This window comes from Drosophila ficusphila, unplaced genomic scaffold, assembly GCF_018152265.1.
Source record: "Drosophila ficusphila isolate 14025-0441.05 unplaced genomic scaffold, ASM1815226v1 contig_436, whole genome shotgun sequence".
NCBI classification, from domain to species: Eukaryota; Metazoa; Arthropoda; class Insecta; order Diptera; family Drosophilidae; genus Drosophila; species Drosophila ficusphila.
The window spans coordinates 965,839-987,215 of NW_025064352.1; the positions used below are offsets into that span (position 1 = coordinate 965,839).

The window sequence follows — 21,377 nt, forward strand, 5'->3', positions numbered from 1 at the left end:
CTGTCCTTGCGCATTTCGAAAGGCACAGCTGTAATGTATGTGGAGGCCATGGCATATATTTTTTAACGCCACAACGTCGGTATGGTCGGAGTTATTTTTTCAATTACTTCATTGTTGATAGGAGGTGGAGAGCACACAAAGGAAAATAGCAGGGATTGCGGTCAGTTTGGCTCTTCCATTGTTTACCCGACTCGATTAGAAGTCCAAGGTGTTGTGATTTGTTGGGCGAAGGATTTATTCGGACAAATATTTAAAACATATTCCTTGAGCTCGTCGCATTGTGAAAAGGGAGATGGAAAGCCAAAAAGAATTTTGAGTTGACCGAAAACCGCAGAAAAATTGCAACAAAGGTGTACTTTACAACATGAAAGTTTTAAAATCTTTTGCTTTAATGATTTGGAGTATGTACTTTATTTAGGTATTTATGTTTTCGGATAATGTTAGTTAAAGTATCTGTAAATAAACAGTTTTTTCACCCACCTACGAAGTTATAAAATTGCCCTACGCTACCCATAAACATCGAACAAAACCGGACAACCTAAACAACTCAATAAATCAACGGTCGACCGAAGGGCCTTTCCTGCTGCCAGAAAAAATTGTAAACAAAACACACAAATGTCAATCCTTTCGCCAGCGAACCGGATTGGCCAGTCGGTGGATGGAGGTCGATGGTGGTGGCGGGGCAATTAGTCCTGGCAGAGTCCTGACAGAGTGGGCGGGGTCAAAGGCTTAGTACTGCTAATTTTCAATTTGCATGACACCCAGCCTGCCATCGATAGGCGGTTGATGGTGATCCCCATGACGACGATTACAACGGCCAACGAAATATAAATAAGTTTGGCAATTTAATTGAAATGGGCCGGGTGTGCCGGGGGCCAAAGCTCACGGAAACGACTATTTTGAATGAATTAAATGGCCGTCGAAAATCTTTATTTATAACAGCTGCGAGCCAACTCCTCTGTCCTCAGTCCTCTGTCCGCTGCCCGCCGACCAAGACCCCTGTTCTGTCTGCCCTGCCATCAGAAATATTAAATGAAACGGAGCAAATCCCATTGTCACCCGGTTTCGGGATTCGAAATTGGCAAATAATTGACAAGCTATTTGGGGCGTGTTGATTGGCAAAAACTAATGCCAGCAGGACGCTGCGACTCTGGCCAGCGAAACACGAGGGCGGCGGGAAATCGATATACATTTGACTGATGGACATTGTCTCCTCGTTCAGTTGTACAAAAGTACATTGGAAGAAATTTCTCAAATATGACTTACAATTTGATTAATTAGTTACGTTATTTTTTATTATTTATCAGATAAACACGAATAAAGAGAGTGAGTATTAGAATGCATTTATCAACATATATGGATTTACTTTTTTAATATAATAGAGTTATAATTAGAGCATTAACTCTGTCCAATATGCAAGTGTATCACTGACTATCACAACAGACAAAAAATTAATTTAAGAGAACTTAGAATAGTTATGGCTATTAAGTTACTAAATATATTTTAAATTATTAGTTTTTTGTTTAAGGCTGTCATGAAATTGATTATTTCAAAAACAAATGTTTGGAAAACTCTTTTATAAATTGTTCTTCTACGTTAAATTATTTTGGGTTACATAAAAAATTATTTTAAAAAATATAAATAACATGAATACATCTTTTGACAAATTCGAAACCAATATACCCGTCGCGATTTGTATAAAAAAAGAAGACGTGACAAGTCCGCATGAAACAATGTGACATTAAGCCATTTCAACGCAAAGGGGATTTGGACCGCCCTTCTGTTTCCAGTTTCTTTGCTAGCTGATGGCTTTTTTGGCCAGGACACGCAGTGTCCAATACATCAGTATATATTCATATTAAACACATATTCTCATGCAGGGAGATTCGTGAACCTTCTGCGGATAAATCCGTCGGCCAATCCGTCTGAAACCACATGGAACACAGTCCATTGATGCGTTTCGTCTTGTTAAAATAATTGACAGGTGGTCGTGGGCCTGTGGATTGTGGGTTGGGCCAATCTCTAAGAGGACCTAGTTTCGGAGCATTAGTGCCATTTATGACAATGCCGGGACAAATTGCGGGCATTGAAATTGATTGGCCAGCTGTCTGTGGGCAGGTGGCTTAAATGCGGGCCCGTTTGTGGGTATATTTTCACAAGCTTATATATAGTTCAGCAGTATTAGAAATAAAATGCTCCAACCTGAATCATCCAAGAAAAATACTAGAAAAATAGAAAATAGTATCCAAGAACTGTTATCTTTAATTCCAAATTAAATTAAGTCCAGTCGTCACCAAATATACAAAACAAATATTTACCCAAATAGGTCGAAAAAGTTGGCGAAGTGAAGTTCCTAGGCCAGTGACAAAAACAACAAGTTGAAGCGCTTAGAATAAAGCGAACTTTCCGCAGCATCGAAATCAAATGTTTTCATTGAATTTCATTCGAGACGTGTTCATGCAATTTTAATTAGTTGGCGAGCTATAATTTATTCAAAGCCACGTCGTTCCAGGGTCAATGTAATGAATTTTCTCTCTGCCTTTGGGCTTTCTTCCATTCCATTTCTTTTGTTTTCGTTATAGAATGTTAAAACCCCTTAAAACAACAAAGCTAAGTAGATAAATTGGTAATTACATATATGTCAGGAAAAAATTTGGGTTCCCATTTATAAACTTTTATTTTTAAATAGCATTTATATTTATAAAAAAAAGTTCTTTATTCGTTTTGTATCTGCCCTAAAAATCTTGTAACCTTCTGATTATTAGGAACTGACCTTCTTCATAAGAATGAAAAATTATTTTAAAGAAATACTTTTATCAGTTCTTGTTATTCACTTCATAAAAGATTTCGCGAGAACTGATAAGGCCTGCGATTCTACTTATATGAGGGGTATAAATCGGAGTAGATTGTTTCTTACTGAATCATTCAGAGTTGAACATCAATAATGACACTTAAGCTTGCTTTTGCTGTTATACTTTTCTGCTGCGCCTTCCTGGGCTTTGGAAGTGCCGGAGGTTTTGAACCGCCCTATAACTATCGCGGTTCCAATCTAGTAAATAAAAATAATTACAAATATCTTGAAGCATATTAAACTAATTTAATTTTTCAGAGAAGGACTATGCAGCAACCACCTATTTTGGCTCCAGATTCTGGACCAAACTTTGGCTTTTCTGGCGGCTTTGAAGTCATTGGTGGCAATCCAGGTGGTTCCGGCTGTGGACTATGCTCCTTAAATGTCCTAGCCGGCAATAATCGTGATAGATTTAGCCCAACTAATACTCCTAAAAATAAAGCACAATAAATAATGTATTTGTGAATTTCTCAATCGTCTATATATGTTCAGTAATCACGATAGTCGAAGTTCTGCTATAAATAAATGTTTAAACTCTGAATCACCCGTCATTTGATTCCCAGAATACAACTTGAAAGGTTTATAAGAAGTTGCATTATCTTATACTAAGTATTTAATCATTCATTGTATGGAAATCTTAATATACTAAGTATACCATTTCTGGTGATAAGGCTCACAAGCACACACATTTCAAAAGTATAAAAGGAATCCAACAGATGCCAATATCACAGAATTACAAAGTCTCTCTTGTTTGATCAACAATGTCGGTAAAGCTTGCTTTTGCAATTCTACTTCTCTGCTGCGCTATTTTCGGCCTCAGCAACGCCAATTCCTTTTACTACAAACCTGTAAGTGAAAAAAAATAAATTATTCTTAAATGTTTTAAAGCTAAAAAATATTTTTTTTCTTTGCAAACAGCACAGGGGACCACCGCTTCCAACCTTAGCGCCTACTAAACTACCGTCCTGCGATGTAAACACTCTAGCTGGAAATATTTTTGACAACCGTTCGCCGCATCAGAAAGAATATATAAAAAATGTAATTATAATTTGATATAAATATATTTGTAATACCAGGCCATAAAGATGTTCATTACTATACACGAGACTAGCAAATCAAGATAGGAATATATACAATTAGGAATCTCTAGACGTTTGTCTGCTAATATTCAATTTTTTACTCAGTAAAGCTCCACCTCAAGCAAAAAGCAAAGTTTTAATTGACTCGCCCAAAGCAAAATTGTTTTGTGTGTACCTGTGGTGTCTAAATGCCACAACTAACAACTTCAGAAAGAGCTTCGGGAATATCCCGGAGAGCTCCCAATTTCTCCAACGCACTTGAAACAAAAATACAGGAAAATAATACAATTTTTTTTAATATTGATTATGATATTTATTTTTAAAATATACATATATAGCAGCATTCTTCCACCAACTTTAAGCTTGCTTATATCATCCTTTTATGCATCTATTCCTAGACAAAATTATTCAAACTAGACTATTTTAAAAGTGTAGTTGCGGTTTTCTGCATGTGTGTAATTGTGCGTGTTTTATGCTTTTGCGCCCTGCGCCAACTTAAATGCTAACTTATGTTTAGATTTTGCCCAATCCCGAGTTGCAGAAAAAAGACGTTGCAAGGGGGGCAAAAGGGTCAGAACAGCTAAGCCGGTTGCCACATTGTTTGCCCGGTTGTATGTCGGGGTTTTTGGCAACTTCAACTGCAACAACTTCAACAGCAGGAGCAACATCAGCAGCAGTTGCTGTGGAGCAGTAGCAGTCAAATTGCAAAAGTTTCTTGCTTTAAGCATAAAATATTTATGTCTGCATTTAGTTTAGTTTTGGCTGGGTTTTTAGTTACTTTCCCAGTTGAGGAAGATTTCTTTGTTGCAAGTTTGTCTGGCTGCAGTTTTATTAAAACGATATTGGCCGGGTCAAAAAGGGGAAACGAGGGCGATGGAAGTCATGGCCTAAAATGTTCAAAAATGCCTTATTCTTAATTAAATGGCTTGCAAGGCAACGTCAAAGAAAGGCCTTCTTGAGTGAATGGCGATTGCCAAATTGAAATTTCAATCAATGTTAATTAAGGTGAATCGAATTTCTCCACTTCACTTCAGGCAACTAAAATGCATTCACCTACGAAACAGTTTTGAGTGGTAGTAAAGTGCATTTGTTTGACGTTAAAATGATTTTGTTTGAAATTTCTTGGCATCAGTTTATCGAAGTAAATGCAAAACTCAAACTTTATCATAAATTACATCTTGTTTATTTAAGCGCTTCTTTCAACAAATCCCTTCCAGAATAATAATAATCTGTGCATTAATACCACACAAGTACCTAAAACTGTGAAAACAAAAATAAATAAACACATAATTTTTTAATTACCTTGTGCAAAAATTGTATACAATTAAGAAGCCATATATTTCCTCAGTACGATTTGTCTTCACTTCAAGAACAGAAAACAATTTGAACCTTACACGTGTCATTAATTAACAAATAATTGTGTTGGCTTTAATTTCATAATCACATAAGTATTTATTTGTGTAATTACATTAGTTCATTGAGCTATGAGGTAAAAGCATTTTTATATCAAGTGTTACTATATACTTTTCAGATACTAACCAAGTTTTTTCTTTAAGTAAAGTATTCTCAGCCCAAGCGATTAATTTCCTTCACACCTTATTTAACCCAGATCCTTGTGCTTTTGCTGTCCCAGGCGGTTTGTCAAATCTATACTTTCTATTTCCTATTGTTCTGCGTTGTGGTGCTCGAGCAACTTTTACGTAAACAAATGATTTCTGTTTACACACTCATTTCTCAACATGTTACCTATTTAAACTTTTGTGGACAGGAAAATTTAATTAAAACCAAAACACAGCTGCTCCTCGAGTGAGCCCGAACCCCGTCTAAAATCAACAAAAGTAAGAATATGAAGACGTTACCGGGCACGGATGGAAAATCCGGGGAAAACCCAGACACTCACAGCAATATTTTCAATTATAACTCAAGTTTATAACGGAAAACTTGTGAGTGAACTTGAAGGAGAGAGATATAACCGGGAAATTCATGAGGGGAACGGGCTAAATAGAAAAGCTTTAAACGGTTTTTCGCTCAACAATGGGGAGTAAAAAAATAAGAAATACAGCACAAGCCCCAAAACAATAAACTGTAAAATGAAAACTGTGCGAACGAGATATTGACACAAATAAAAAAAAGAACTGGCTTCGAAATTCAGTTAATTTGAAGAGTTCGTTTTCCGGCTTCTCGAGCAAAGTGGAGCCGGGCAGGAAGGAATTTCCATTGTGAAATAAATTTACTAAAACAAATCAAAACTTTTCATATAACTTTCGCATCAATCGAGAGTGAGTGAGCGGGCGCTTGGGCGGCATGCATGCTGGGGAAAAACAATACAAAAAGCTCCAAAGAGCCACAACAAATTGTTGGATTGTGGATTTATAATAGTACAACGCTGTTGGGGGAACAAAAACCATAAAGACGTAGCACAAATTTCAAGCTCAAGTTTACCCAATAGCGTTTTGTCCTTGTAAATTGTCCCTTTGGCACGAGGTATTTGAGAAGTGAAAGGGTATATTGCATTAGCTTGTAGAATTATAAATTCTTTTCATTTTAAATTATAATATATGTTAAACAAATAGGTAATAGGCCGAGTTATTGTTTGTACGTATGTGTATGTTGGGGAACTTAGACATATTAGTAGGTATCTGAAGGTTCTTTAACTTCCACAGTCTCCTCTTTATATTATTCATCATATGACTGTCCGTTTTCTGCGGTTCATTTTCAATAGGTCTTTCTGAGGTGACTTTTGCGAGAAGGTGAGCCTGCAGATGGTCCTTTTGAAATGAGGACAGCGAATGTGGGTGGGACAACAACTTCTTTGTGTTGATGACGTGTCAACTTTTGTGGAACTGCAAACTTTGCGCAAAATGAAGCGACAAAGCGAAACCTTCACAGTAAAATCCGGGAAAAAAAATCTTACAAAGAGGAAGGAGAAACTGCACGATAAAGTTTTTTCCTTTTCTTTAAATTGAATTAACTTGAGAGCAGACCCGAAGAGAAGGCGGTGCGATGCCCTTTACACCGGCGGAAAACTTACGATGATTTATTTGCTTCACATGGCAAAGTTGAGTGTCACTTTTTTCCTGTCGTCGTGAAAAGCGATGTAAAAAGAGATGGAAAACATTAACAAAAGAACGTGGATCTCAGGAAAAGGGGTGGAGAAGTAAATGCCCACCCATGACTTCAAAACTGCTTAAATAAATGATTTAAAATGGCTCTACTGCATTTATAAAACATTATAAATAAATAATATTTTTTTCACAAAATTATTGATTTATAGTAATTAAAACTATAATGATTTAATTCTCTAGAACCTTCGGGCTTCCCAGTACTTAAAAGAAATAACTCTTATCAATTCTTAGTATAAGCTTGGATTGTTGCATAAGTATTTCAATTACACGGAATTATTCTATACTGTACAATACTTAGGCATATAAATGAGGTCATTGTTCAGTGCATTATGTAGATTTTCTTATTCTTCCAAAAAGCTTTTTTAGATTCATTTTCATTTCAATGAATGAATTTGTTTAATCTTTAAAATCCCACAGTCTATTTTCTAATTGTTCTTGACTGTGTGCAGCTTAATTAGTCTAAAATTACGCTTAGTTAGGTTTCATTGAAGTTTAAATGCTATAGACTAAAAAAAAGAACATAAATTTAAGCCAAATTCATATATTTCAAAGTGTTTTAGCTTGCACAAAAATGATAAAAGTATTGATAAAATTGTTTTATTATTTCAAAATTTACGAGACCACAAGAAAATATTTTCTGTCATTATTTATCAAACTAAAAGCTGCAAGTCAAAAACGTTTAGATATACCATATTTAGCAATTGGAAAAAATGCTCACCAAAGCTTCAGATCAATCTGGACTGAGAGAAAAGTTCCCTCGACAGCTTCCTGCTTATCTGGGAAAACTAATTTGTTAAAATGTTGCCTGGCTTATTTGTCGTCGTCGTCGTTTGGGAACAATTTTGAAGCTGATGCCGAAGACACTGACAAAATCCAAAATGCCAAGCATCCATCATAGAGTTCAGCGGAGGAAAAGGAGCAGACTGCCGACGACTTTTGGCGTCTGCATTTTTGGTTGAAAAATAAGTAAGGCGAAATAAATTTCTATAGCAGGGACGCAGTGTCGCCATCAACTTGACTTGCTCAAGTCAAGTAAGCTGCAAGCCAAATGCTTTGTGCATTTTTTGTACTCTTTTTCCACAGTCCTTCTTTGTGTACCTCGTAATGTTGAAGTGAAAGATATAAGGTTATATCATTGGCCTCTTTCGGATTAAAAAAGGAGAAGCAGCTAATACTTGTTTCTTTTGCTTTTTTTCTTAAAGAAGTCAAAGAAAATATATGCTGCAGAAAACATTAACAAAATACTTTTGTTATTAAGCTTTATCTTTAAGTTTTTATTACGAATATGTTTTGATCTTTGTTATTATATTTTAAATAAGAACAACTTTTTTACTTTTTAAATGGTATCTTTCGGTTGAGCTACTCAAAAGAAGTGTTCCTACTTTTTTAACGGCTGCTTCCTGACTGGCTCTCATGTTTATGCTTTGTATGCTCGTTAAGGGTTTTTTATTTCTTGTGTGCGAAGCTTATTTGCAGACTCTGTCCCTTAGTCCTGTTTGGTTTAATGCCAAAGCAATCGGCCCGTTACATATTAAATTTTTAAGTGGCTTCCGTTGTGCCGTCTCCGTTCTTCGGGGTCCTAAAACACCGCAACCAAATGCGGTGCGTTAATGGTTCGTGCTACATTGCCCAGGGCGAGGTCATGGTGGTTAAGGCTCAATGAGGTGTTGCCATGATTTAGTTGGCTTAGCTTACCTACTTTAACATCCAGTTCTGTGTCTTGTTGTTCCTGCGGTTGCATTTTGCGGTTAAGCAGAGACGATTGCAGTAGGGAGACGCACCAAGTTAGTTACCTTTGCCTACTCACCAACTGTGACTTTAGGTTATTACAGCAGAAGTTGGAAGGAATTCAGTTACACGAAAAGCCTTGTTTAAATTTAATTAACAATTTGAAGGTAAACATACCATTAAAAATATTTGAAACCATATTAGGTACTTTCAAAAGTTGAACTGAATTATTGGTGTTCGTTAAACACACAAAAGGATTAAACAATACTAACGAATTCGCTGACGCATACCACGGATCGAATTATTCATTATATCAGTCAAAGGGCAATCCAACCAGAACACATTTAATATTTATAAATACAAAGCGTATACATTTTGCAAATGTAATCAACTATATATATTTTTTCCGCGATCACGGACCATCAACAAATCTGAAAAAGCAACTTAAAATTTAACAACTTTGACCTTCGGCTTCGGTTGTAATAAATTGTGGAAGCAGGGAAAAAGTTTGGCGCTTGTCAGCGAATTATCTATGTGTGCGATGTTTTGTAACTATGTGTGTATTTGAGTTTCCAGTGTTTTGAAAAACTTGCAACTGGCCAAAACCCGACAAAACTTTTTCCTCCTACAGACATATCACTCTCTGGTGTTTATATGTGTGTATGTATGTTGTAATATATTGTGGTCAGTGGAGAGTTTCATCCTTCATCCCCCCATGTCCTTCGACTGCACGGCCAGAAAAGTTTGCCAACAATGCCACATTAACACATTTGTTGAACGTATAATCAATTTGTAATTTGTAGCCGCAACAAATTCGTGGTGTATAAATCCACAACAAACAGGAGCTTACAGCAGAGGAAAAAAAGGAGGGGAAGTCTTTCAATCCAGAAAACGGAAAACTTTCATGTCAACAAGAAAGTCTCATAGAAACCGATAAAACTGGTACAAGATACAGCTTACAAACTTTACTTACATGGAAACCAGGACAGAAGAACCGAAAACCAATAAGAGTATACCAAAAATTATCGTTGATTTACCCAAATGTTATAAAATAAGTTTTCCCAGAAAACAAATAAGAGAACCATTAAAAAATATTTGCTATAAATATTTATTACTTCTATGAAAAAAGAGGACAGAGTTTGCTTTTTAGCACAATATATAAAGTAATACTATTTCAAATTCAAAATTTGTGCAAGAAAATGGAAACCTAATATTATTAATTTTCCATTACCAACTTTTCACCTTTTTCCAAAAAATAACAATTTCCCAAACTTTATATAAATCAACTTCATCACATTCAAGTCTTCATAATATAACAAAATGTGGACGAGGCCAGAGTTTGACAAAGAATAAATATCCGATTCACAGATAACCTGTGACAACTTTACAAACTGATTCCAAAAAAGTTTCATAATTTATATTGCTTTGTATATACCCGCACAGAATTCATCCCACATTCGAGTGTATAAATTTGAAAATTTTCGCTTTCACACTTTTTTTTCACCCAAAGCGTGTGTTATGCAAATTGAGTGCAGCTGTTATCTCCCCGGCAGCCGCAAAAGGAAAAAATAAATATAAATAAAGAAAATAAAAAGGAGACGGGTGAGAACAGATAATGGTTGATAAATGTGTGTAGTCCCCATATGCAAACACCCACCTCACCCAAGTCGATGGCCACCAGATGACAATCGGGATAAAGCATCCTCCTTCTCACATTTTCTTGACAACATAAAGCGTCTTTTAACAGCCTGGTCCCACTCCACGACTCCCTCTTTATATGCAAATTTGCGTAAGGGTTAACTTTCGACTGAAGGTCAGTTGGCATTTTGTTCGACTTTTCGCAGTATATAATAGATTGTATATCATTTTTCTGCCATTCTGGCCTGTTCATTTTTAACGACAGAATTGATTGACATTTTGCGCCCTCGAGGCGGCTGTATTCAATATTTCGAATAAACTGAAACGGAGATGAGTTTGTGTTGATAAACCCTTTAAGCCGGTTTTTAGTTGATTGTTTGTGGGGGGTTTAAATAAAACGTGGAGACCAGTTAAAGAGAAGTACTAGATGGGGTGTCAATAGAATTTAAGGTTTTGAAAAAGGATAAAAAAAAAAAATTCCTTTTAAGTTTAAAAAAGTAATGTAAATAAAATCGTGTGCATATATCAATTACTCCGATATTTCTTTCTTGTTCGGCATTCATTTAGTTACGGTCATTTCCCGGCTAAGCCCATAAACCAGGCCAGAAAGAAGTCCAACCAAGGGCGAGGTGGACCACCTGTAAGCCGCTTGCCAATCGCTGACAGGCAACGCTTAACGTGAAAATCCCCTAAATCGCTCCCGCTGCAAACGAGTTTCGCCCGGGATCTGGATCTGGCTTTAGCTTTGGCTCTGTGTCCGCATCTGTATCTGTATCTGCGTCCGACCGGAACCCAATTGAATCGAGACCGGTCTATTCGAGCTGTTCCTTTGGCGAGCACGAAGATTGCTGCACCGTTTGGCTTCCTGTTGCCATCGACAGAGAAGTAAACAAAAATGTTTTCATGGACACAACTAGGGGCTTTAAGCTTACCTTCGCAATGGTACTGGTGGTCCGGGGTAAATGTCTAACTCTCTCTCTCTCTGGGGTATCATTAGCCTGGCCTGGTATAAATACTGTCTTCGCTGTTATTTGTTGGTCAGCGGCTAACCAATTGGTGAGTAATGTGTTTAGCTAGATTTATAGACTTAGCAGTCGCAGCTGCTCGACCAATTGTTTCTATGTAGGTAAGTTCGGTTCTAAAACATTGAAAATAAGTTCAAATCTAATGCCGGTATTAGAGTAAATAAGTCAAATAAAATAGTTAAAAATATTAAACATTTTTTATATAAGGTTAATCCCCACTTTCGGGTCAGCTAAAAGCGATGTTTTCGTTAATTAAATCGAAAATCGAGTTTCTAATTACACGAAACTTTTCGCTGGGTGCCTAAGTGAAAATAGGTAAATGAAAATTTTGAAACGGCTAAAACGAAATGAAATCATCAAAAAACGAAAACATAATTCAATTTTACGGCCCGTTGAACCCACTAATGAATCACACAGAGTTCGATAGCACATAGCCATGGAGTTATACAACCTGATATGTACAGATGTAGTTATTTAGATGTGCCATGCAAATCGAAATAGTTTTTGTTTTTATTGCATTTCCATTACATTTCATTGCATTTCGTATTTTATATCGGCTCGCAATTCTGTATGCTATTGGCATGATGATCCTTCGCCCTTTTCCGCTTTTATTGTGTCGACATTTTTTTTGGCTGTCCATTTTACATTCAATTAATGAGCAATTTGATGCCAGACTGTCGAAATGTTTTTAAAATCTCGGCAATCTCGACGGGAAAGTCTTGTCACATGTCAAACTTAAAGAAAAAAATTGAGTAACAATAAAACAAAAAAGAGTATATGCATTTGCCCTTTAACCAGGCGCCATATTGCGGTGTCTCAAATTCTTGTTGTCACCCATTTAAAAACTCAGAGAATGAAGCCAACTTATTTCCATAAAGATTAAGACAATAAAGAATATACATATACAAATTTTTATTTATATTTATTCTATTTCAAATTTGTTACAAAAATATTTTCGGAATAAACTTTCTATAATTTGTACAATTTTTAAAAATAAGGTATTAAGAAATTAATGACCAGATGCATGCTGCCGACACTCTCCCAAGGTAAAAACAGCATCGCAGAAAAAGAGCACAAAAAGTCGGTAAAAAGTTTAAAACAAGTAATTGAAGTTGAAAACAATCCGATGGTGGGGTTTAACTTTGCAGACAAATGCAAATAATAAGCCTGACACATACGGCACAAAAAAAGAAGGTCAAAAAGATTTTTTATTTTATTTTAATAAATATAAAATAATGTCTTTAATAATGAACTCAAAATTTTCTTTACAAATACATAAAATGGCAAAGAAAATATGAGGATATATTCACATTTATGTTTTTTTTTATTTATATGGATTTTAATTAGGAAAATAATATAGATTATTTATTTCTTCTGGAAATCCGGTGTTTGATAAGCGTAAACTTTATGCTCTATATAAAGCAGGCATCATCTCCGATTGTTTCTCAGTTTGACTACGTACTTAGTTTATAACGCATCGGCAAATATTCAGTATGAAATATTTTCTTATTATCGCTTCTCTGTGCTGCCTGTTGGGAATTAGTCTAGCCCAGTATGATCCGAGTAAGTACCTACATTAAAACAAATTCTAGGAAAAAGTATGAATGAAAATGTTTCGGTGCAAATATTTACATAATTTTATATACTTTATGTTACAATAAGATTCTTAAGTGTTATCCTAATCATTTTTTACAGCGTTTTCAAGACCGTGCCATGCCTTTTTGTCCAAATGGATTTATAGTCGAGAAAAAGGAAAGTGCATTAATAGCCACTATCTCGACTGCGGAAACCCCCGAAACTCTTTCAATACAAAGGAGGAATGCGAATTCGGAAATATATTTCGAAACAGAATTTTTTAATTTTGATGTTTTTTAATAAGGTGAAGAGATTGCGTAGTTTCCAAGTATGACAATATACACTTTTTATAACTTTATCTATTAATGTTGAAATCGTAAACAAATGCATAGTGCATTGCAACCCATTAAGTCTTTTTCATTCTAAAAATAAATATTAATAAATATTGACAAATTAAATAAAAACCATGTGTTTAACCTATAATGTTGTTCTTTTTTGCCTTCTCCAAATAAAATCATTTTCAAGCTCCCAAGAGGCCGAAAAATGTGTAACGCAACATTTAACCAACGGATGTGCACACCACACCATCAACTCGATGGCCGCACAACCAAAAAAAAGGTCATAAAAGGCCAATTTTAAAAGGGAAGGAAAAAGGGTAAAAAAAAGCAGCTTTGATGTTATTGCCGCAAATTAGCTAGAAATCTTTTGCCTACAGGTCAGCGTTTCCACTTTCCCATTCGACTTACCACTTTCTCTGGCCAGAATACTTTGGCCATCAGCTTGGACGATTATTTTTAGCTACACCTGTGCGTAACAAATAAAAATTTGCCGGGAAAATAATTTTACTTCAATTGAGTGCGGGCATGTGCAGAATTTCAAGTATACGTACACTCAAAAAATAAATTTAAAAACATTTTCATATATAAACAATGAAATACCCATGAGTTTAATTTAAAAAAAAACGATTCGTTTTGTAAATCTTTAATTGCAACCAAATTTTTCAAAAAACCTTTTTAAATTGAGTTTCAAAATATTTGTTTGCGTAATTTTTGATAGTTCGTTTGGGAGTTCGTGAAGAAAATGTGTATTCGCGTTTACTTTTTTGAGGAAAAAAAACATTAAATCAAGAGACAATAGGTAAATCACTGAGTGTTTATTTTTTTAGAGTGTCCTATGAGCTTCACATAGAGCAAAAGTAAAACACACATAAAATAAAACACAAAGTTTTTGATTCTCCGGACTTTGGCTGGGTCCATGCTCAAGTTAAAGCGGATTCCCATTTTCTTTCCACATAATTCTGCTCTGGCAGTCAGGAAGAGAAGCAGCACATTTTTGCTGCATCAATAGTTCAAATACCATTTTATGCTTAGTTGATTATTGACTACAAGTGGAAATTTACTTTTGCTTCATCGAGAAAGTATGAGGGAGACAGAGGAACTATCTTTTTTGGACTAAGTCTGGCAGAACGTTAAAAATTGACAGACGATAGAGACTTGTTTGTTTTTCAACTTACACGGAAATTGGGTTTTCGCTTAGCACAAATAAGAATGAAAACAAAAAATCGAGTGAAACTTGAAAACAAATTTTTAGTGTCTAAACACATTCAATGCTTTTATACATACATACATAATTTGGATATGTAAGCTTTAGAAAATTTTTGAGGCTAAACAACTTGACTTGTTTTATGCGACATAACATTAATAATAGACTTATGTTTGGTCCTTATTCGATTTCAAGTTAAAATCGTCCTTGGATATTCCCTCTTGCCTACTAACAATACGAAACGCAGCAGTCAAGTGCATCACCAGGTTATCCACACTTTTGTGACCAGTGTGCACTGCTCTTTCCTTGGGATTTCATTCAGTTCGGTTCCATTCCATTTTCAACTAACCCACACTTCAAACTCTCGCTTTCAATGCGTTCTCCATGGAAAACGCACTTGCCGTACAATCTGGGTTAACGAAGGTTCCTTATAAAGGACGAGTTTGTGGGTCGCAAAAAAAGAAATAAAAGGGTAAAGGTATGGCATTTCTTTTCTACACTTTCTCTTGGCTGTACTTTAATTTGTACTAGTAAGTTTAACTATAGCATTATCTATTATTTTATTTGCGGAAATTTCTGATGACGAATGGTTTTTTTTATTTAATTCTGATTAAAATGCTAAATTTAATTGTATTTAAGATAAGAATTTTCAAAAAAATTTTATTGAGTATAGATTAAGAACATAAATATCATTAATGCACTCTCTATTTGTTTGGAAGGGAAGCGATAAGACCCTTTACACTCTCTTCCCAGAAAAGATAACGCTATAAGCAGTATAAAGCAGTCATTTGACTACTCAATGCATTCAGTCAAAGCTTTGTTCATTCCAGAACACCATGTCACTTCATCGGTCTTTGGAATTTATTCTTGTGAGCTGTGTTTTATTTTATAACGTCCACGCTGGAGCATATTGTGGACCAAACAAAATATACGCATGTGTACCTTCACAATATTGTTCAAATCTTCACATCACAAAAACGAATCCCGCCGCCTATTACAACGAACAGTGTTTTTCATTCGAGTCATGCTGCGATATGAACAAAGTGAGTAAATAATATATTATGAAAAAATATATTTGAATGTCTTATACATTTTTGCAGATCGTGTTTGGAAAGCGATACAGTAGTGATGGAAAATATGTTTCAGGTCCATACGATCAAAGTGCCAACACCAATGAGCCACCGAATAATACTGACGGGAAAACATCATTAATAAACAGTCAGACTCCATATAATACAGGAGGAAAAACATCTACAACAAATAGTCAGACTACCTACAATACAGGTGGAAAAACAACTACAACAAATAGTCAGACTTATTATAATACAGGAGGAAAAACATTTATACAAAACAGTCAGACTCCAAATACTCCAGATAGAACAATTTTTACGACACATAGTCAGACCCTCAACAATAAAAATGGAAAAACAACTAATATAGCAAATACTTCTGGACAAACATCTTTGATTAATAGCTACCTTCACAATGGCCACTCTCACAATCGCAATAATGCTGGAAAAACTAGCACAGGAAACTCTGGTACGGCATATATCCAAAATACGTACAATCACGGAAATTCTGGTCTTATTCATCAACAAAATCTTAAATATGGTGGCAGTGGTGCAAATTACAATATGGGAAAAACTCATTCAACTGTAAAGCCTTCTACAAGTAATAGTTATAGTCCTAATAATTCAGGAAAGACTTTTACGAATCAAAATCTCGGTTCTAAATCATTAACTAACCTTAATATTAATTTAAATACACAATTGGATAATCTACTTCAATAACCGGGTATATATTTAATTATAAAGCATTTTTCGTCCTATTAAAAAGGGAATAAATGTGAAACTCCGATGTTTAAAATATAATATTACCATTAATAATATCACGATTGGTTTTCTTAGTGTGGTTTGCTGGCCAGAAATTATAAAAAGCTTAAGAAAGCGCGCCTAATCTTTAAGTTGGTTGGAGAAAGTGGTAGAAAGGTTTAGAGCTTAGTGAAAGAGCGAGATAGAGAGAGAGAGAGTGAGAGAGTGTCGTGGAAAAGGGCAGCTAGACCACTGCAGCTGTCACCATTGACAGGAAGTCAAAAGTTGGCATCCCCCAAAAGCGGAACTGAAACTGACAGCAGCAAACACACTTGCAAAGTCGCCGCAAGGACAGCCAAAAAGAAAATCGGGGCATAACAAAAAAAAAGCACAAAAAAACTGTACAAAAAAAAAAAAGAAAATTTGATTTCCACAGACAACTAAAATATTTTTTACCCCCATCCTCCGCCCAATCCATCGAACCTATGCCAGCTGCTGGAAGCAAAAGAAATCAAATTTTAATATAAAAAGGAAAAAACGAAAATAGGGGAAAGAAAATAAAAGGACCTTCCGAGTGCGTTTTCCAGCTGTTTCCCTTCAACAAGAATTTGTCATTTCTCTTTCTCAGTCTTTCTCTGCCTCATTCTAAGCTTGTTTGCATGTGTTTCTCTGTCTGTTTGTGGTTCGTCCTTCCTTTGTTTTTATTATTGTTTTTCAACAGGAAATTCGTTTCCGTCGTTGTTTTGGTTTTCTCCGTATTTTGGTTACAAGTTGTCTTCATTTTTTTAGCCCTTCGACTGTCTGCGGCTGATTGGAAAAATCGCCAAAACTAAAGGGAGAATCATTTCCAAGCCCTTTAAAATCCCTATTTAAATATTTAACAGATATTAAAGTAATTTCCTTTTAAGGCTTTTTTCTAAAGTCTGATTAAATTTAATTAATAATATTATTTTTGGGAACTTTAACAAACAAATCTATTTTAACCTAAAATGTTCAAGCTGTTAAAATTGTTTTCTAAAAAAAAACTTTTTTTGGTTAAAATATTTTACATAATGCCGCGAATAAAGGTATAGGTGCTGCGAAGCATCAACTCAAGCTCATTAATTTAACTTACCGAAAAAAGGAGAGAAATCGGGAATGGGGATATTCAGGCCGAACAAAACCAAGATAGAAGCCGAACAGGAACAGGATGTGCGGCCAGGTAAGAGGAGACACAAAAAAAGGAGGCAAGAAAAAAAAAGTAGCACGGAAGCGGATTTTCATTCAAGGTAAAAGCAATCAATCAATATTCATGAAATCAGATTTAATTTTAAGCGCATTTAAGTTCCCAGCCAGGAGGACGCCACCTCCTTCTCCGCCTACGGATTTCTCCTTGGTAATGATTCAGCATGAAATTTCGGGTGACTGAAGAAAGGCAAAAAACAACAAAATCAGCAGTAGCAGCAGCAACAGCAGGAACAAAAGCAAAAGCAGCAAAGAAAATCAGTAAAATGAAACGATGTCGACGTCAAAGCAAATGAAACTGAAGATGAGACCAGAGAGAAATTTCGGACGAACATCATTAGAAAGTTGCTGGATTCTGTTTGGAGTTGGGTGGCTACATCCATCCGACCTTGCTAATTGTATGACAACAGAGGGGGAGTTCTTTGGGGGAAGAGCCACCCACCTGGCCATGGACAGATTTCCTCCCCTCAAGTAGCTGCGCGCATAAAACTAAGCTGCCAATTCAATTTCGTAATCAGAGTGGCATGAAAAATTAAATAAAACATGCAAATAAAATTATTACGCATAATTTGTGTGCACGGGGGAGGATGAAGGGCTGATTTCGGTTGATGTGGGTAGGCAATACGATTCCCGGTTTTCCCGCGAGTTTTTCCGGTGCGGAGGAAGTGATTTTATTTTTGCTGGGATCTTGAGTGATTGGCGGTTAGGGCCTCCCTTTTGGAAGCCGATTTATTTCACTGGTTGACATTTTATCTTAAATTTTCAGCTGAAAATGCTTAAATCGTAAGTTATTAGCCAGCATTTTAATACTAAACTAAGTTAACTAAATACTTTTTAAAATGAATAATTAAATTACTTACTTGAATCTAAATATTTTTGTTTTCTACTTTAGTATAATCTATATCTTTATTTTATAAAGCTAGAAAACACGTTGAAGAAAACAATAATTTCTTTTATACTGCTTTTAAACTGCAAGCATTACCTAATATTTCTAGCACAGCTGTAACAGTCCCAACAAAGGCAAAAGTTAATGAAGTCTTTAATTAAGTTGCTTGTATATACATACCGACCTATATAGTCGTATGCTTGTGTGGTAAGCCCTCGGTTGTTGAGGCCAAAACTATTAGCAGTATGTCGGGAAAATAAACCTAAAGTTCTAGAGTAATGAGATCGTAACAGTGCAGATTTAACTCGAATTCGGATGGCCTGGCTTATCAAATATGTGCATCTGAAAATGAGTTTGGGAGCAGTTCGTAAACCTTTGTACCGCCTCATTTTTCACAAAAAAAAAAAAAAAAAAAAACCATTTTGCCGTCGCTGACCTTTTTCTGGTCTATATACTCCACTTTCCGTCCATTCCCCCTTAATCGACCATTTTATCTCTCCCAGAGATTTGTAAATTTGTGAAGCATTTTTTAATGTGCTTAATTTTATTTCAGCTCCTGCCAGTGGATTTGGTTGGTGTTTCCCTGTTTCGGTCGGAACATGTGTTGCTGGATAAACTTTTCCATTGTTGCTGTATGGTACATCACACAAGCGGCTTTATTGGTCAGCAGGGGTTAAAGTAGCCGAGTTAGTTTGTCAGCCTTGGCATTAAACCCATACTCCCCATCGCTCGTTCGCCTCATTTCCATCTGGCAGAGTTGCCGCGCCGCGGGTTATTTGTTGGGTTCAAAGTTCGGGTCTAGTCTGGTCGCCCTGGGATCGGGATTCGGGGTTTGGGATTGCGGGTCCTGGTCCGAGTGCGGGTCCGAGTCCCGGTCCTTGGGTCTCCGGGTGGGCAGTGCCCCCTGCTGTCACCTCTATTCTCGGTTTTTTGCACCATTTTTCGCTTATTTAGTGCTCTAATGGGGCATAAGTGTGATTTAGCAAGTGTTTAATGAGCTTTTCACTTTTTCCCTAGTCGTTTGAATTATTTTCTGTCCAGGTTGGGCTTGGCATAAAAGTTATTTAGATGTGACTTGTGTGACACAGAAGGGAATTAAGTATTCATGTTTATCAGGCATGCCCAAATTTCTTTGAGTATGTAAATTCGAATGGAGTAGGGTGAAAAATTAACATGATTAGTGGTAAAGATATAAACGTAGCCAGATATATTTTACCTTCAGCTCGGTTTAGTAAAATTAAAGATATTAGTTAACAAAATTAGTTAACAATGAAAAATCCAATCACATTTAAGTGTTCTTTAACATTTGGATGCGTATATTTTTTATGGAGTCTACATAGTTTTAAACGAGCTAAAGTCCGCATCCAACTTAAGTTTCTTTAAAGTTCACATAACTATATGTATGTTATGACCAAAACAACTAGCAATTGTATTTGCTTGGAAATCTCAGTTTCTATCACATTTCGGCGTTCTCTCATGCAATCACTTGGAGCCACCTCATTGAGAACAGACTGAAGCTCGACCCACTTGGTCCCTTTCGCATCAACTTGGCCCAAAGTGCTCCTGCATGGCCAGAGCACAAAAGCAGCCCGCAACCTATCACAACATTTGCTGGAGTATGTAACTCGCCTCGAATCCAGACGCGACTTCGAGTCGGGAATCGAGAGTCGGGCTTTGTGTTTTGGGCATGGACTGTTAGCGGAAAAGCCGTTGTAGGTCAGTGGGAAATGTGCTGCTACAGGAGTTTTTCGTCAAAGAGAGAGAGAGAGAGAGAGAGAGTGACCAAGAGAAAGGCTCTCTGAAAAGGACTCCGGTACTCAGAGCTTTCAGGACTATTTCGAAGTCGAACAGAAAATGTCCTACAAAAAGGGGAATTTGTCCCAAAAACGTTTAAAGCTGGGAAATGTTATGTTATGTACCTTTAGAAAATGTAAGCACACAACAAAATTTTAAAAGAAGTTAACTAAGCAACTATTCGAAAACATGCAGGAAATATTTTTAGTCTACTAAGTTAGTTTAGTTAAATTACAAAATTATTTATTTTTAAAATAATTTTATTTTTAAATTTTTGTAAGTTTTATCTAAAATAATTAAGTCTTGGGCTTATAACTAAGTGATTGATGGCTTTGCCCAGATTGTTTTATTTTTTTCTCTTTCTTTGTAAAATGAAAAACATCTTTAGTTTGTGACAGGGGTTCAGTCTTTATTTTTTGTTACCATTTGTATATTAATTGAACAAGAAAGTAGTTCATGCAATTACTTGCGACTTTCTAATGGCCGAGCCTTTGACTGTAGTCGAGTTTTATTGTAAACTTGATTCGAATGACTGATTAAAGTACTCCTTCTCCATGAGAAAAAATAAATCTCGACCTTCCCTGGGAAATTCCATACGATTTCAACAAGGCCATGCAGTTGAGGAAGGCCTGCGTTGTAACTCTATACCGTGCACGGCTAATATTTGCACTAATTTGATTAAAAGCATTTTAATGGCTTGAAGACTTGGCTGCCTCGCAGGTAAATGCTCGCACATTCATTTTGTTTGGGTTGCCGGCAAAATCTCTCCGGAAGTTTAGCCTGCTGCAGCGGAAGTTTGACCCCCACCTCCGCGCACACAGTAAAGCCTCGTCTGATGAACATGCCCCCCATCTTCAAAATGGCCGCCCATTTAACGCATGTGTTTGCACGCCACAACTTTCCAATCCCCCAAGTCGAAGAAGCCCCGTCCACAAAATACGCCAAGGAATTTTCGGAGGTCGATGCTTTACGGCATTTGGAATGGCGGAGATGGAGATGGAGATGGGAAACCCATTTCTAAAAACTCAACTCTAAGGAATGTTCGCCCCGTCTTTTCTGGCTTCAACCGGCACTGTTCTCTTCTTTTTTCTTTCTTACT

The 21,377-nt window shown here is 36.2% G+C and overlaps 1 protein-coding gene and 1 long non-coding RNA gene across 2 annotated transcripts; both read left to right on the top strand.

The window, feature by feature from the left end:
- Positions 1-2,945: 2,945 nt before the first annotated feature.
- On the top strand, positions 2,946-3,392 carry LOC108094537. The gene is made up of 2 exons (XR_001771556.1): positions 2,946-3,052; positions 3,110-3,392. It is a non-coding gene; the product is annotated as an uncharacterized LOC108094537 (long non-coding RNA).
- Positions 3,393-15,387: 11,995 nt separating this feature from the next.
- Positions 15,388-16,434, top strand: LOC108094531 (probable ATP-dependent RNA helicase ddx42). Its single transcript, XM_017195133.1, has 2 exons — positions 15,388-15,606; positions 15,664-16,434. The coding sequence occupies exons 1-2, from the start codon at positions 15,400-15,402 to the stop codon at positions 16,351-16,353; spliced, it is 897 nt and encodes a 298-aa protein (XP_017050622.1). The 5' UTR covers positions 15,388-15,399; the 3' UTR covers positions 16,354-16,434.
- The last annotated feature ends 4,943 nt before the right edge of the window (positions 16,435-21,377 follow it).

What these genes read in the sequence shown, in the direction of transcription:
- LOC108094531 (XM_017195133.1), top strand. Translation starts at nt 15,400, where the DNA reads ATGTCACTTCATCGGTCTTTGGAATTTATTCTTGTGAGCTGTGTTTTA. An exon ending in CATGCTGCGATATGAACAAA is followed by an intron (nt 15,607 to 15,663) that starts GTGAGTAAATAA and finishes ACATTTTTGCAG; the next exon opens with ATCGTGTTTGGAAAGCGATA.